The following is a 17,946-nucleotide window of genomic DNA, read 5'->3' as shown; positions in this document are numbered from 1 at the left end:
GGGTATGGGTGGAATGGGCGTCATCAGTACCATTTCTTAGCTGCTCACCTATCCAGTTTCTGGTACCTCCTCTAAGCTATACAGATGCCTTCAGCAGAATGCTACTCTCCAAATTCTGGGCTTAACATTAACTTTTCTTCCCAAGCTGGATCACAGTCCTATGGGCCTTTTTTTGCTGTATAAAGTCTCCGTTGCTTTCCAACATCATTTCAAAAGGCCCCTGCCATCTTCTCCAGCTGTTTTCAAGGGAAAAGGAGATGTTCAAATAGCTAATGTTCAGGGTTATCCTTCCAACCGCCTCTTTAAAGCTATGGGCATCATACCGAAGTTTCTTGTTTGTTTTCGTAACCAACCCTGGGTGGGAAGACGCATACAGGTGTGTTCCAACTGTTCACCGTGAAGTAGGCCAGGCATCTTGCAGCTTCTTTCTCTGCGTGCTCCGGGTTGTTTCCCCTAGATGAATTCCGAAGAGTGGAATTGTTTACTCAAAGCCGTGTGCATTGCTAAGGAATATGATAACAATTGCCAGATTGCCTCGTGCAAGGCTGGGCCAGTTCACACTTCTACCAGCTGTGCATGGAAATTCCTGTTTCTTGGCCTCCCACCAATACTGGTGTTTCATACTTTAATAAATCTGGCATGGCCCTGGGCAGCTACCAGGTTGGCTAGAGGAGCTACAGCATTAAAAGCTCTTGATAGTTTGAACCCGCAGGTCACAACTCACAGGATAAATCTGTAGGCAAAGTGACAAGGTCTGTGGTTCAATTAAAAAAAAAAAAAGCCCGTGCACAGGTCTCGTGCAGGGAGATCAGAAACAATAGCCATTCTTATGAAATAGTGAATCACAGCTGAGCCTGAGTTCTCTGGGACTGAATTTATAGACCCAGAGGGTACCAGTCAAAGGGAAAAGGGGGCTTCCTGGACTCTAAATGAGGTGGCTGCTATCATAACTAGTCTAAGTGTTGCTACATTGTGAAGAGAACCTTGCATACCTGACCGGCTTCCTGAGCCAGGGTAGACTGAGGGTCAGACGTCATAGACCCCAGAGATAGCAGTTCAAGGAATGAAAGAGTGAGGCCCCCGCTGATGGGTTTGGGGAAGGAGGCAATGGCTTTGCTTTGCTTTCTTGTTAACTACATGTTAAAAGAGTTTCAGTAAGAAACAGGGCATTGTACACCAAGTAGAAAACTATTTTTTTTTTGCATTTCAAAGGCCTTTTAATTTCAAATATGTCTTTTTCATTAACATTTTGAGAATTTCATACATGAGTTCTTATAATTCCACCCTCCCTCTCCCCCTCCCAAACTCCTCATCCCCCACCCCCTCTCAAATTCATCGTCTTTTAAGACTCCTGTAATTTTTTTTTTTTTTTACACCTGACAGTGACCATGTCTGGCAGAAAGTGATGGAGCTTGAGTTTGGCCCTCGGTCAGCATGACCCTAATTAATTTGGGGAGAGGAAGAGTTTCTTGTGAAAAGATGAGCTCTGGTTTCCTGTGAAGCTGTTTGTGCATTTTCTGCACCACTTTGCCCTCAAGGAACTGGCAGGAGAATGTTTGATTTGAAATAGATGGCCAACTAGTGGGTTCTATGCACCCTGTCCCAGCACAGACCATAGGTGAGGGCCTTCCTCAGACACAAGGCATGAATGCACATGCACTTTTGCTTATACAGAATGCAATCTTGAAACTTTGATTCTTACAAATAAATACTTTTTTTTCCGAAAAAATGTTTCTCTGTAGCTTTGGTGCCTATCCTGGAACTAGCTCTTGTAGACCAGGCTGGCCTCGAACTCACAGAGATCCACCTGCCTCTGCCTCCCGAGTGCTGGGATTAAAGGCGTGTGCCACCACTGCCCGGCTCAAATAGAGATTTTTTTTTTTTTTTAGCAGACATTCTATCTCTAGGAAATAATGGAATTTTGGTTTTCATTAGTTACAAACCTTTTTGGGTCGTTATAAATTATGCAATCACACACTCAGTCCATCTGTCAGGTGAGTCTTGTCCTCCCTTTTTCCTGCCATCAACTCAACATTATTTTATTTTATCATCCAGTTAAATTGACTATCATCTAAAATTATGGGATTTTATAAGGCCATTCATAGGGATGGAGTCACTCTTCCCTTCTCTTCAGAAGATGCGGCATAAACCCTGAACATCCTGGCCTTCCTCCCAAAGCAAAGACATGTGATGTCATGGCTGTGGTCTGCCTCCCACGCACCTCCACCCAGCCTATATTTTGGTCCATGTCCTAGAGTCCTCACAGTGACCTCCTCACTGTCTGCTGCCTTACTTCCACTCCCATGATCCAATTTCACATTGGTCCCTGTAGGAAGGCTCCAAACAGACAAGGTTTTGGTAAGCACCAAGTGTTATCAAGCCTCATTCTCATCCAGGCCTTGTCTTCCTATTGTGTTCTGAAGATTATTTATGTTAATGGTGAATTTAAATATCTAATTTGTCGATGCAGTTTTAGCTACTATGTAGCTAAGAGCCATATCTCCAGTCTAAGATATTTTAATGATTCTGATCTTTGAAGCAAAGATCAAGATTGGTATCAGGGTAGACCATGCACTTAGCACGATATGTAGCTCTATCCTGGGAATGTTTGCTGGTGAATCCATTTCATAATGGATTGATGGCCTAAATCCCCCAAGCCTTGGTTTTGTGCTGTTTTATTTTTTATTGCTGGAGATGGAACTTCCTCACCTCAGTGACTTTCCTCCAGTTTCCTCCCTCCTTTTCTCCTCCTCTTTCCCCTCTCTTTTCCTTCTCCCCTCTTCCCTGCCTGCTGTTTTCCGGTATCAGAGACAAAGCCACAGACCTCTGTGAACTGGTCACTGAGTTCCAGCCTTAACTCTGATTTCACACTTTCTATGCAAGAGAACATGGCCTTAGTCTTGTGGGTGTGTTTTTAAAGTTGGCCGAAATGTCAAAGGGCCCCTTGGCTAGTGAAGAAGGTACAGCCATGAACTCGAGTGGCATTATGCCAGGTAGAACTTGGCAGCACAGTTAAGAGGCAGAGTGGGTGAGAAGCAATGAATCTGATAGGCCCTCTCCATGAAGGATGCAATGGGTCAGAAGACATATTTTTTAAAATGATTTTATTTATATGCCATGTGTATATGTGATATATGTGCATATGATGCATGTATATGAGTATATATTGCACAGCATACATATATATTACACATACATACACATATATAGTCATAATAAGTCAATTCTCTCCTCCCACCTTTATGTGGGTTCTGGGACTGAACTCAGGTTGTCAAGCTGATGATGTGGCAAGGGCCTTTACTCACCGAGCCACCTCTTTGGCACCTAAATTTTTCTTGTAGTTGACTAATCTTTGTACATTTTTGATGATCCCAATATAATATTTTAGTAGAGGAAATATAGCCAGTATTTTTTCAGTCTATTTCCATAATATAGCCCACTATGTGATGATCAACCCAAGATATTAGGGCAAGCGCTTCATCATCCCAAGCTCTTGTCATTTCTTTGTTATAGGAACATTCAGAACCCTCTCTTGCAGTCATTTTGATTACATGGTACAATATTGTTTGGTTTGGGGCCAAGGACTGCAAAGATGAACACAAATATAGGCCCAGCAGTGTTACAAGGATGGTGGAGGGGCCTGGCCTAGGGTTATAGACAGCACCAGGATCTGGAACCACACGAAAGCAGCGAGTGAGCGGAGCACAGGCATTTATTGCTCTCTGCTTCTTGTCTGTGTGTGCCATTGGACCAGCTGCCTCCAGCTCCTGCTACCATGGTGTTCTCTCCATAATAGAACCCCCCATATCCGTGAGCCAAATAAGTGAGCCAAAATCAGCCCTTGATTCTTTCTGTCGCCTTTCTCCGGGTATTTCATCACAGTAACAAGGAAAGAGTGTAGGTCAGGTGGACTGATTACATCTTGACTTACAGTATTCCCAACTGCAAGTTTACCCGGATATAACCCAATCACAGGTTGAAGGACAACCATATAGGGTAGCCCAGGGGTGGGGTGTGATGAGGACCATGCGAGAGCAGAGAATTTCAGACAGACCGCAGAAGGAATCACAGGACCCAAGTCAATATAGATCTAAGAGGAGGGTGGTGTGAGATAGTAACCATGTGGCCCCAAAGGAGGGCGGATGCAAGGACGAGAAGGGACCACACGATGAGGAGTACCCTTGCGGGTGTTTGGAGGAGGTGAGAGTTTTAAACTCTGAAGTCTTGTGGTTGCTGCTGATAGTGCCATGGGACAGGACTTTCTGGATATGTGTATGACCCAGAAGAGGGGGACATAAAAACCTAAGGTAGAGGGCCTTCTGCATAAAAGACTAAGTCCCCATATGTGGCACTGGCTTTGAGAATCCATTGATGTTTTAAAGGAAGAGCTGAATCCCACTTCTCATTTAGTGACAGTGTTATGGGTGGGGCTTCCTGTCCCAGGACTCTGCTGATAAAGAAGACTGGAAGATTTCCCAGCCTAGGGAAATGAGAGACCACAGGGAGATCTCACACCTAAAGGGGCTGAACCCTGGACTCTTCCCCAGTCTGACATCCTCATGGCTGAGCCTGGGATTGCATCCATTCCCCACACCTATCCTCTTCTCCTAATTCCAGAGGTTCTACTCTGCCAGCATCAGCCTGCACCCTCTTTCTTCATCTTTTGCTTCCTTTTACCCCCCTATTCAGAAACTCAAATACTCAACAAATAGCACGAAAGGCAAGCAAAGGGCAAAGCTGGTGACAGTTGTACTGTGTGTCTGATTATCATGACATGTGAATTCTCTTCACAAGGTCTGTATGCAGCTTGGGGGGAGCTTTCATGGCCCAGTTAGAATGGGTTTACAAAAGCTTAGCAATTAGCCGTAATCCTGTTTGTAATAGAAGTTGTTTGCACTTTGCTTTGCTGAGTCCACAGCAACTTGGCAGTGCCACTGTGATCAATAGCAGCTCTCTTTAAAGGGCTTCTTAGATTCTGCTAATGTTTATTTGAAGGCAATTGCCGTGATGCTTGGTAAATGGCTCTCGGTCAACACGAGAGAGGTGCATTTTCTCTAGAAGACAGCTCGCGTGCAAACAAACTAGCAACTTAAGCTATTAACTTCCTCTGAGTGACGGGTTTGAAATGGTGTTGCTGAGGGGGAAAACAAAGCAGACTGTAAATGTTTCCAGACATCAAATTAGTTAGATAAATGAACTTTGAATAGGAAACCAAGATTTCTGGTTAATTCACACGGTGCATGCTGTGTTGTTGGAAGGCCATTCCAGAAGGCAATTCTGTGCTAGACTGTAATATTTTTAATGCCACGATTGCATCTGCACCCCACAGGAAGTATTACCTTTAAGCTATTTCAAGCCAAGGTGAAATTTAGAGATGAGTGTTGCACTGTATCCACGCAAGCTTTTATTCATGCCTGTCTGCTACGGGGATGGTGCTCGCGTACAGATTACTTAAAATCGTCTTCCCATGCGGGAGAAAGGAGAAAGCTAATTTGTTTCCAGCCGTCCACCCAGGATTGGCCTGAAGCCTGACTCATAAATAGAGCCTCAATTAATAAACATATAACATCGCTTTATGAAAAATTTAAAGAAAAACATTTTACGATGGCCATTTAGATCTAAATAACAAAAAGCTTTTAAAAAGAGCTTCATCTGGATAAACTCAAATAATAAGAGATATGGTGTCTCACGGACGTCAGGCTAGGAAATCACGGTTCCCTTTGCTGTTGGGTTTCTATGAGGAAGACACATTCGTTTCATCAAGTAGGAAGGTTTACAAATAGGCATTTTACCGCTCAGATCCTTCCACAACCTTCTTAATGATGTCAGCTTTGAATGCTTCCGTAAAAAATGGCCTTGACTTAGATGGCTCAAAACAGCGTCTGTTTCTCATCTCCCAGGTCACTGGCCTCAAGTCCAGTGAGTGGGGTGTGGCTGGACTCCAAATCCCAACAAGATAAAGAAGACAGCTCAGCCAGCCTGCGTCTCAGGAGACACCAAGGCAGGATCCATTTCAGTTCCTTAGAGGTGTGGCAGAATCTGCTCTTTGTGGCTGGGGGCCAAAGTCTGTATTTTTTTTTCTCCATCTTCAAAGTGAGCAAGGCAAGGCTGGGAAGACAGCGCAGGCTATAAATTTGCTTATTCTGCAAGCATGCGTTTGTTTCCCAGGTCCTCTGGGAAGTCACAGCAGTGGAGTTGGAGGCAGCTGGATCTGTTGCAACTACAATCAAGAAGCAGAACGCAATGATGCTTGTGTTCAGCTCACTCAGTCCCTTGATACGGTCCTCGGTCCTAGCCCAGGGAATAGTGCTACCCGTAGGGGGCACTTCCTGTCCCAGTTAACCTTTTTGGTAACCCCACACAGGCACGTGTAGTGGTACATATCATTGCAGTGCTGGAGAGGCAAAACCAAGTGGGTCCTTGGGCTCGCTGGCCAGCGAGCCTTGCCTAATCAGTGAGTTCCAGGCCAATGAAGACCAATGAAAACCAAGGTGGACGGCACCATGGAAATTACACAAGTTTTACTTCTGGCCCCTACATGCATATGTTTTTACAAGTACCTGCACATGTGTAACCCACACTCACAAACACACGCTTGAATGCACACACACACACACACTGACTACACTGACTCCTACCCAACTAAACATGCAAGTAACTGCTCCACCTCAAGGTCCTTTCTCGTAATCAACCTCACAGGCCCCTTTATCTCCCGAGCTGAGCTAGTCCTGGTTTCCTCAAATGATGCGTGAACAAGGAACGAGTGTTGTCTCTGTGTTTTTCTAGTGAGGAAACTGAGTTTTTATGGAGTTGACAACTGATCTGTGGACACTCATCTACCTGGAGCCCCTCCCACTGAGTCACTTCTTAAAGGGAAACACCGTGTTTTTCAAGAAAGTGTGAACTAGGTCTTGGTTCGGTTGCTATAGTTTTGTGGCTAAAGGTGGGGAAGTTGTTCTGTGGTCCTAATGTTCCATCTAGGGGACTCCTGGAAGACAGGTAAATGCTCAGCCACCTCCCTCTGGACCTTTGGAGGGAGTCTGAGGTTCCTTCCCTGGAACTGGATCCTGACACCAAGCCAGGCCGTCTGCACACGATGATACTTCTCAGGAAGGATGTCACTTACAGAGGTACCAAGAGACTGGTGTCTCGAGGCTGCTGCCTCCTGTGTGCCTGCAGGGGCTTTGCCTGTGGGCTTGGGTTGCAAGGGTACCATAGGTACCTTAGGAGATAGCTGATGAGAAGTTCCCTATTCAGACATTGCCTTCTCATGTTCCTGAGTCCCTGGCAGTTGTGGCCACTTGGGAGTGTAATTCTGTCTCCCTTTACTACCCAAAGAGATGCCTAACGGCAGGAGGAGGGGAGAGGACAGACAGGGCTGAGGGCCCCCATCACTGACTGCTGGGGAACTGTCAGCAAGATCCTGTTGGAGGTAGACTTCAGCAGGCTGATGCTAGCTCAGTCCTGTCCCCTGACTCCCTGTCTATGGCATCCTGTCCTCCAGATGTCATGTCATTAAACTGCACAGCGATGAAGTCATTACCTCACCACACAGTCTTACATATCGGCCACCACGTCACTTTACCACCCCCAGGCCATCCTGTCACCAACCAGTCTTGTTACTGTCGTGTCTCCGTGAGGTCCAGAAGACAAAATCATTAGGAGACAGGCCTCTAAGGAGAGGAATTTCGTGAAATCCCCCTGCCAGGCTCTCTCCAGCAGCGCCCAATGCGGGTGGACCCAGGGTTTCTCTGCTCCTGGCCGCATCCTGGACTCTTCACCTCAAATCTTACGGGAATATGCACAAGTCGTAAGTCTTTCCGCTTCTTTTCTGTGACCCTAGGCAGAGCCCTCCCCTTTTACTTTGATGTCTTAATACTGAGGTGCACAGGAATGAATCTCTGGGGTGTTAAGAGACTAGAAAGGAGCACCCTTGTTGGTTTTCTCCAGGGCCATAGATAGATTAATCCTTCAGCTCCCTTGGGGCTGGGGTGTGTGGCTGTGTAGCACAGTACTGGCCTGTCATTCTGGGGTCTCTCCCAGCATCACAAGGGGTAGGGAGTGGAAAACTGGAAGCACCTTTCTCAACCAAAGCAAGCCCTACCGGCCTCCCACCCTCAGAAGAACAACACACACACACACACACACACACACACACACATCCATTCTCACTGACTGTGTAAGGGGTCCTGTGTCATAGCCTCCTGGGACACTCAGGGGTGTCAGACTCTTGGCTGAGGCGGGCAGCCTGTGAGGCTCTAGAGAGGTTCAATGTGTTTCTCAGGAACAGTGTGTGGTGAGGAGAGTCTGGAATCCCTCTCATGCCTCCAGAGAGAAAGTTTACAGTCGTGGCGTCTCTCTTCTCCCCAAGTAAAGTGTTCTTTTGGGATCTCCCGTTGCATCTCCATGCCCTCCTTCGCCTATGTGTGTCTCTAGGTAGCCATGCATGGTACAGAAAGCATGCATAGATGGGCCTTTGCGTGCTTGCCTTCACAGTGATTCTGCTCTCCTGGGAGAAGTGAACCATTCAAAAATAAATGAAAACACAAATGAGTACCCACCGGTAATATTTGCTAGAAGAGGCAGAACCAGGGAGAGAGCCCGTGGCTTGCTAAGGTGGTCATGGCCAACATAAATCTATAAAAATCTAAATCATTTGCTACAAACGTGAGGGTTAATTAATTCCATAATCATAAATAGATTAAGAACTGGGCCAGGGTGGGGGCGTCAAGGCGAACTAAAGCCCTGCCTGGGCCAGAAGAGGGTAGGAATATACTTTCTCAGACATGCATTATACTCTCCAGAGGGAAAAGCAATGGTGTGTCCTAGGCCACAAAATGAAGTTGGAGCGATTACCCGATATAATTAGTGAACCCAGTATTGGAAAGTAAAAATAAAACCTCATTTCATATGAACATGTGTGTGCACATGTGCACGTGTGTGTGTTTGCTCATGTGTGTCCGTGCATATTGGCAGTGCTAGGTATCCAACTCAGGGCCTTATACATGCTAGACAAGTACTCTACCCCTGAGCAACAATCCAAGCAGCTTTCACTGTGGAGAGCCTGGGCTCGGCTCACAGCTGGACACATGGCCATGCTAATACCAATTTTCCACTGCAAAAAATAAAGATCACCAGCTCACCGATAAAAATCACTATCACTTATGTAATAACTACATAGGCCCCAAGCCAGGGACCTCCTGGGATGGTGCTGCCTTAATTCCTCACCGTGCTGTCCTGCATTTAGTTCAGTTTTGTCTTCTCTGCATTCCGTGGTGTGCAGATCTCGCAGGCTGTAGAGCTAACGTGCTAATATTAAAGTGGTAATCAAGATGCCTCTAAATATTCATAGCAATAAACGCCTCCCTTGTGCCCCATGAATGCCAGGGCTGCAGTCTGAAACATTTATTTAGTGCTGGAGAGGGATTTAGTTATTCCCGAGTTCCCTTGAATGCAGTATTTTAATATTGTTGTTACGCCTGAAAAATGAGATCCCCCTGACCTTCCAGCGGGGATGGTTCAGATGGATGGCTTTGGCTCTCAGTGGGTCCTTTGGAAAGGATGACCTCAGGCTGTGATGGGAATAGACACGGCTATTGAGGGTGAGTCTCTGCTGCTGCTCAGTCTGGTACCAAGTCATTGCCACGTGGCCTCAGCTTCAAGGTCAGGGTCAGATTTTTCTAAGTCATTGAAAATTGTGTGTCTGTGTGTGTGTGTGTCTGTATCTGTGTGTAAGGAGTGAGTTGGATGTAATAATGAAGAAGAGACGTGTAGAGTGAACCACGTCCCTGGCCCTGCCAGATCTACTGAAGCCCTAACCCCCAACCATGACATGTAGAACATCTGGAGGCCTTTAAGAGGCTGCCTGGATAAACTAAGGTCATAGGGTACAATAATGACCTTTCGATCACTGTGGTCAAAATACCTGACAGGATATATTAAGAAAGAAAAGATCAATTTTGGCTCATCATCAATTTCAGTCATCCTGGCAGGGAATGAATGCTGTGGCGGCCCAACTTATGGACGCAGAAATACATTGGCAGCAGCTACTCACCTGAGCATGGACCAGGAAGCAGAAAGTGAAGCCATATCCAGGGGCTAGGAGCCTTCAAGTGCCTGTACTTAGCGCCCCACCTCCGCCAGTAGGTTCCATTTCATAAATGTGCCACAACGTCATAATAGCATCTCACACTGGGAATCATGCATTCAAAACATGAGCCTGAGAGGGGCATTTCAGATTCAATCTGTAACATATGGGTAGGTCCTAACCTAACAAGGCAGGTGCCCTCATAAGAAAAGATTGGGGCACACACTTGCGAAAGACAGCATGGGCCTACTTTAAACAGTTCTATCTTTATGCAGTTAGACCTGGGCTTGATATAATAAATGTAACTGAGCAAGCTGGGTGTAATAATCTAGTAAGTAGCATTCCTCCGGGTCCATTGCTTCGGTTCCTGCCTTGGCTTCCCCCAACGATGGACTATAATCTGTAAGACACGTAAACCCTCTTCTCTCCAGGTTTCTTTCGGTGACAGTGCTTACCACAGAATCAGAAAAGCAAACTAGAAAAATGTGCTTTCTACAACTCGGGGACTAGTCCGTATTTTCATTTGCGGAGTAGGTACCATATTATTTTATTGTTTTTGAAAAGTGCATCGATACACTTTGCATATTTGTTTAGAGGTACTTTCCTCGGTTTAAGAGATAAAATCATAGTTACTGCCTAAATGTCTTTGGCATATTGACTAGAATTTGATTGATTGGTTCAATGAATAGTGTTCTTTGCACATCCAACAAAGGATGTAGCTCTGTTAGGTGATCAATCAATATATCATCTTCAGAAAAGGAATGTTGGGCTTGATGGTCTTCAATCAATAACAATTAGGAAAATGGATGTAAGCATGCTTTTAAACTAAACTATCCCGTCAGTGAGTGCATTGGAATGAAAGTCTCCCTCCCTTCTCTTCCTCTACTAGATTTTTTTTTTAAATTAACCAGACCCCTCCAAATATACTATGGTGGTTTGAACTGGTCATCAACTTGGTAAGATCTAGTATCATCTTGAAGACAAGTGTCTGGGCATATCTGGGAGAGATTGTCTAGACTGGGTTCACTGAGGTAGGAAGCCGCATTCCTAAATGTGGGCGGCACCATCCCTAGGACTGCACTGCATCCCCAGATGTGTGGGTAAATGGGTTAGCCAAGAGAAGCAGGGGGGAGGGAGGGCGGTAGAGCAAGAGTAAGAAAGAGAGATCTGCAGAGCCACTTCCCTAGCAGGGATGGACTCCTTCCTTCACTTCCACCTATGATTGGCCCAGCACTTTCATAAACGTTATAAAGAAGCACAGGCCAACACACTGATCACAAGTAGGTATGAGGCCCCTTCCTTCTCAGGGGAAAAGGACAGAGCAGCAGGAGATTGGTGCTGAGGTCACGCTTCTCCTATTAGCTGACTTTTAAGCTGATTCCAGTAGACAGGAAACGCATCCCAGATAGAGAAGCCAGCATGTGCAGGTTCTCAGAGCAGCAAGACAACTCTTGGCATTCCAAGGGCAGGCACGATCAGGAACTAGAGCCAGGTAAGGAGGGAGGAAGGAAGACAGGGTAGGCATGTGTTGAAGGAGCTAAAGGCCTGTCAAGGAGAGGACATGGGGAACCATCAAATGCCAGGATCTGAGCACAGGCTCGGGCAAGACTGAAGTTGTAAGTGTCCTTCCATGGTTAGAGAAGATGGATGGGAAGAGAAGAAAGGCGGACCCAGGAGGACCCGGGTTAGAAGGGTCGACAGGAGGAAGGCACATATTGAGTGTTGCCTGTGAGTTGAACAGGAAAAAGGTGGAGGGAAGGATAGGAGGGGCCTTGGCAGCAGGAGAGGTGCTTTAGAGCTCTGCAGGACCAGCTACAGTCAGTAGAGGGGTGGGTGTGGCCAGAGAGCCTAGGGGAGGACTTTAGGTTTTCCCACTGTGAGCAGGTAAGGAATAGAGGTGCCCTTTGTGCGCTTGGGGAAGATCAAGGAGAAAGGATAGATGGGATGGTCAGGGTCGATGTTCAGAGGGAAAAGGCTCAAAGGAGGAATAGACAGAGGAAAAAGTACAAAGGCTACATCAGGGCCAGGAGTCCCATTTTCCAATTCTGCCACTCTGGTCCTTGGTGCTTGGAGTCAAAGAAAGTCCCCAAGAAGAAAATCAGCTTCTCCCCCTCCTCTTCCCCGCCCCCTCCATCTCCCTCAAAATCAGTCTTGACAGCCCCCTCCTTCCTCTCTGCTGACTATAGTGATGTCGACCATCAGGACATTGGCAAGGTGAAGCCAAGTGCTTTCCAGCTAACTTCCTGCTTATCTATCTTCCAGGATCATCCAGATGTGCTGACTGTGCAGCTGCAGCTGGAGAGCCGAGAACTGATCCTACGTCTGGAAAGGAACGAGTAAGTCAACTCCATTCTCGTTCAGAAAGCCACAGGAGAAAGTTAGGACACTTCGCTGAAACCTGTTCTGTAATCAGGTCACCGTCAGGATGTATTTGATCTCACAAGTTTGCTCCAGTATTACACACACTCCTCTTATGTTTTTATTTAAAAATTTGTCCCTTTAAGGGAGAAATTATAAATTTCCAGTTTTTTGTTTTGTTTGCTTTTCTGAGAACATGGGTATTGTTACGTTTTGTGTATGACTTCTCAGGTGAAGTGGTGTCTACTGAGAACTCTCTTCACCTCCATCTCACGCCCCCTCCCACACCAGTCCTCCCGCAAGTGCCACGGTTACAAAGGGCTTTTCTTATCTATTTAATTCTTCCTCTAGCTAATGAGGTCTTCCAGCGAGCAGTCTGTGTTTAAAGGAATAACTCTATTTGCCAGGTCCCACCTGGATTAAAGCAGGAGCTAGCTTCTCTTCCTCACTCTTCAGTAAGATGGGGTGGGGAGTCAGGGAGCTGACAGAGAGAAGAAGGAAGACATCCACTGGGGACATACAGTCCCAGCAACCAGAGTGAATCTTGGTGGGGGCAAATCAGGATGCTCATCAGATCAGAGTTTGTGGCTAAGAAAGCCAGATGGAAGAGATGTCCTGCCATGCGGCATCTAAGGCCACACAGTACTTTCAGTTGGTATATATAAAATGACACAGCCTGCTCCCTGGGATCTGCAAGCTGCCACTTTGCGTTTCTTCTTACATGTCTACCCTTCACCACCAAGTAGATCAAAGGCTTGCAAAACAGTGAATATATGATATGTATTAGCTTTTCTTATATCCTGATGACTTGAAAATAGATTCAGGCACATGGATTGAATACTTGGGCCTTGAACTGAAAATTATATTGCCTTTATGTTTCTGCCTTCAGAAAGAAAATGTTTTAAAGATCTTTCTAGACTTTGTAATTAATTAGGGTGTGTACGTGCGCGCGCGCGCGTGTGTGCGTGTGTGCGCGCTCATAGATCGATGTGTATTTATATGTGTAAGCCAGAAGCTGACTTCCTCAATTGCTCTGTGCTTTTTGAGACAGGGTCTCTCATTGAGCCTGAAGCTAAACAACTAAGTTTTCCCTGGCAAAGCCCTCAGGATCCTTTTGTCTTTGTTTTTTAGTGTTAGGATTGTAGATATTGGCTTTTATGTGGGTGCTAGAGATCCAAATTTAAGTCACCATATTTATATAGCAAGAACTATAGCCACTGAGCAATCTCCTCAGCCCCTCTGTTTTTGTTCATTTAAGAATATTGTGAGAAATTCACTTTTTTTTTTATTGCTGCAAGTATATGGCTTTAAAAATATCTCCATTGAGGTAACTAGGGAATGTGGCTAGAATATGAACTGTCTTCATGTGTTTAAATACTTGGTTCTCAAACGGTAGCACTACTTTGGAAGGTTGTGAAAGCTTCAGGAGGTGGGGCTTCTCTGGGGAAGGTAGATCAGCTGTATAGCCTGTCTCACTGATCTGCTCTCTGCTCTTGGCAGTGGGTACAGTGTGGCCAGCTGCCTCACACCCCTGCTGCCATGCATTCTCTGCCATGATAGACTGTGCTCCCCAACTGTCAATCAGAACAAACCTCCCCTGAAGATGCTTCTTGTCAAATATTTGGTCACAGCTATGAGAAAGAAAAAAAAAAAAGCTTGTATTCTAGATGCTATCTGAAAGACACAGGAAAACAAACAGGAATCTCATAAGAACGCCCGTGGTGTCACGTGTCCTCTATGGGTTGTTATTATTGGCAGCATGGGCTTAGAAATGTCTGTGTGGTGTATGCTCCAGGTATCTAGCTGTTGAAGGAACATGTTGCCCAGCACAGGGGAAGACTGTGACCCTGATTTACACACGATCTTAGGGATGTAGGTAAGAGAGTGGAAAAATCTCATGAAATCCTTTCTGGTTTTTTACTGCAAAAAGTCTGCTCCGGAACAGGACAAGAGCACTGCCAAGGGGGTGACACCAAGAGTTACAGCAAAATAAACCAACATGCAAACCCTGGGTGGCGGGGTGAGCGCAAAGGTGGATTCCTGTCTTAGCAGCATGGCTTTGCTTTGGTCTCTCGAGCTGACACCAGAGTCTTTGTACAATCCTACGTACTCTAATTTCACTTGTTATTATTGACTTGCCCCTCCATATAAAACACTGTCTTGGCCCCATCTGGTTCTCTGGGTTGGAAAGTGGCTTAATTAATCGTTCTGCTCATGGCTCCCTCTGGAAGTGATTCGCCCTGTTACTGGAGATAGCGTGATGCAGGCTGACAACAAGACAGGGGATAATTTGTGTGGAAAATCATCCCCAAGGTGCCTCGATTTATTCCTGTCCAACCCTTTGGGCCTTTCCTGAAATAACCTCAGAATTAGAAAACTTAGAAGCAAGAAACCCTCTCTTCTCAATGTCTTTTTTTCTTCCTAATCTCTTCATCAGCCCATTTTTTTGAGGTGTGCGGATTATGGGACTGGAGAGATGGCTCGGAGGTTATGAGCTCTTGGGGTTCTGTTCCTAGCATCCACATGGCAGCTCCCTGTTGTCTGTAACTGCAATTTCAGGGAACTCAGTGCCCTCTTCTAGCCTCCCTGGGCACTACAGTCCACGGTACACAGACATGCGTGTAGGCAAAGCACTCATAAAGATAAAATAAAAGTAAATCTTTTTTTAAAAAGTATATAGATTACTTGGGCATGGTGGTGTATATAGTAATCTCAGCACATTGGAGACTGAGGCAGGAAATTCTCCATAAATTTAAGGCCAGTATGGGTTATATAGGGAATTTCCAGGCCAGTCCTGGCCAAAAAGAAAAAAATAACTTAATAAAAAAAACCTATTGTAATAAATTTAAAATATATGGCAAGGACATAACCTACCCCTCTGGACGCTAGCTTTGATTTACTGATTGCTAGATGTACCAGTTTTGATTTTCACACTGCTGGTAATTAAACCCAGGGCCTGTGTGTGCTCCATCCTCAGTCCCCACCTGTGCCAACTTTAACGACCACATTCTGTTAAAAGTAATGTTTTCATAATTAGAACGTTCTGCTATTACTCTTTTAATGATGCTTTGCCCAAATATGCAGTGTGACCTTTCTAGAAGAAGGCTACACGTCTATTAAAAATGAAGCAATGAATACCCCAAAATGTACCATTTTGTGAGCAGGGTAAAAATGTTAGGATTTCCCTCATGCTGTCAGACACAAAAGGTAATTAATCAAACATCATATAATTAAATTTTAATTTCCATAGCCTTTGGCCCAGGAATTTCAATTTAGAAAGTTTGTTCAAATAAAGCTATAAGAAATAAGAACAGGTCATTTAAATATTTAGCATCCAGGACAGTTGAGGGTCTGACCAATCAGATGGCCAGCCTGTTACAGCCTAGGAGTTAGCTCCAGGTTCAAAGTCATTCACTGTGGAGTCTCTTCCTCAAAATTATATTGGCGGGAGATATTAAAATGATGAAGAACTTTACTATCAAAAAGAAATTTCGTGATGTACCCAATGTAAATATCATGTTAGGAAATGGCATACATGGTGTCCGTTTTTAAACGACATGCGTGCCACATTGCTGTGGACATAGGAATTATAAAAGCCTTTATCATTTTACAATAAGAATATACCATATTATAAGTTAGGAAAGAATTTCATTTTAAAATGTCAAGACTTAGGAATGTTTAAAAGAGGAAGGATGACGTGTGTGCCAGTCATGGAAGGACATCCAGCGCAGGGCCCTTTTTAAAGACCTTTGAACATCCTCTGGCAACTCCCAGAGAGCAAAGATGGTCTACCTATTGAGCACCAAACCCCTGGGTACCCTGAAATCTGTTATAATTAAAAACCTGCTCAGCAATTAAAACTGAACTAAGAGTGGCCTTGTCCCCTTCAGTCATAAGAGCTATCATCTAAAGCTGATTCTGGCAGAGTCCCCTCATTATCCTTAGCAAATTCCTCCACGGTAAGACAGTTCTTCACAGGGCTGGCTTCTTATTAAATACTCATTTCAGGGAATCTGTTTGGTTTGCCTTCTAGCATCCCTAATTTGTCCAGAGATCTGCCGGTGGCTTAAAATATGTGTTTGTGTAGCCATAATTGAATGTTTAAAGAAACATTATGTTTCCCTAAGCAGCATCTATCAGGGCATTGCTGTCTGCCGATGGGACAACCGGGACCAGGTTTTAGCCGCTCTGACTCCCCTGCATCCCCATAGATTCCCTTAGTCATTCCTCAGTGTTTCAGAAACTGCATCTTTGATCAACATGCTTTATGGGACATGCTGGCCAGCTTAGACAGCCATTTTATTTTCCAATTTTGTATTTTTCAAATTGAGAGCACTAGACCCCATTCAACCCATCTCTCCGCCCCAGGGAGCCTTCCATTTGCAAGCCCTGTTCCCCGACCGATCAAAGGTGGTTGCTTGTGGGAAATCCATGGAAAACTAAATTTATACTTGGGAATTCTCTGAGCGCAAAGAATGTCACTATTGATTTTTATTCTGTCTGGAACAGTTCCAGCCATCTCTAAGGAACAAGTTTAATTAGCACTTTGCTCCAGAACCATAGTAGAGAGGGTGTTTAAACATTGTTCCATGGTGGGCATAAATATATCTAGGCGGGTGTTTGTTTTAATTTTTGAGATTATAACACAATAACATCTCCCCCTCCCCCTCCCTCCCTCCAGAACTTCCCAAATACTCCTCCCTACTCTCCTTCAAATCACGGCCCGCTTTTTTGTTATTGTGTACACACTCCTGGCCCTAAATATAACTTGCTCAATCCATATAATGTGCTTGTGGGTATGTTTTCAGGGCTGACTGTTTGGCGCTGGACAATCATTTGGTATGCTCTTCCCTAGGGAAGAGCCCCTCTCCCACTCCCCGCTTTCCTCAGTTGTCTGTAGTGTTTTGTATGTAGGGTCGAGGCCTTGCGGACCTCATTCATTTTAGCATGTCCATCAGTGGCGCCCTTGTTCAGCTCGCTTTTGTCAGCTATGTTGGTGAGATGTTATATGTGTAGGATGTTACTTGGAGAACCACTCTCACAGCAAGTTCCCTGGTCATGCGACTCTCACAATCTTTCCCCTCCTTTTCCCTCAGTGTTCTCTGAGCCTCAGGTATGGGAGTTGTTTTGAGGATGCATCCATTGGGATTGGACTCCATGACTCTGCATTTTGGTTGGTCGTGGTTTTTTATAGTGGTCCCCTTCTATCGCAAAGATACGCTTCCTTGTTGAGAGATGAAGACTGCAGTCTTCATCTGTGAGCGTAAGGACAAATGTTTATAGATTGTCATTAGGGGTTATGCTGGTTTAGCAAAATAGTGGTTCTAGATTCTTCTCCAATATCCATAACTTCACCAGGACTAACTAGTTGTCTAGGTTTCTAATGCCAGGCATGGTTTCCCTCTTGTTCAGTGGATCATAAGTCCAATCAGAGAGCTATTGGTTACCACTAAGGTATGTGTGCCACTATTACACATTAGAGCTATCATAATACACTGGTT

At 45.1% G+C, this 17,946-nt stretch overlaps 1 protein-coding gene across 1 annotated transcript in view; it reads left to right on the top strand.

Moving 5' to 3' along the window:
* The window catches only part of Adam12 (ADAM metallopeptidase domain 12), a 312,949-nt gene that overhangs the window by 66,783 nt on the left and 228,220 nt on the right, over positions 1-17,946 (top strand). Inside the window, exon 3 of the mRNA XM_050137344.1 lies at positions 12,350-12,423. Coding sequence (XP_049993301.1) covers positions 12,350-12,423 — 74 coding nt within the window. The remainder of the gene's footprint in view (positions 1-12,349; positions 12,424-17,946) is intronic.

This window comes from Alexandromys fortis, unplaced genomic scaffold (assembly GCF_014885135.2).
Source record: "Alexandromys fortis isolate MF-2015 unplaced genomic scaffold, M_Fortis_MF-2015_v1.1 scaffold_3, whole genome shotgun sequence".
NCBI classification, from domain to species: Eukaryota; Metazoa; Chordata; class Mammalia; order Rodentia; family Cricetidae; genus Alexandromys; species Alexandromys fortis.
The sequence above is the reverse complement of the archived record's forward strand: the minus strand, read 5'-3'. Positions and strand labels throughout refer to the sequence as shown.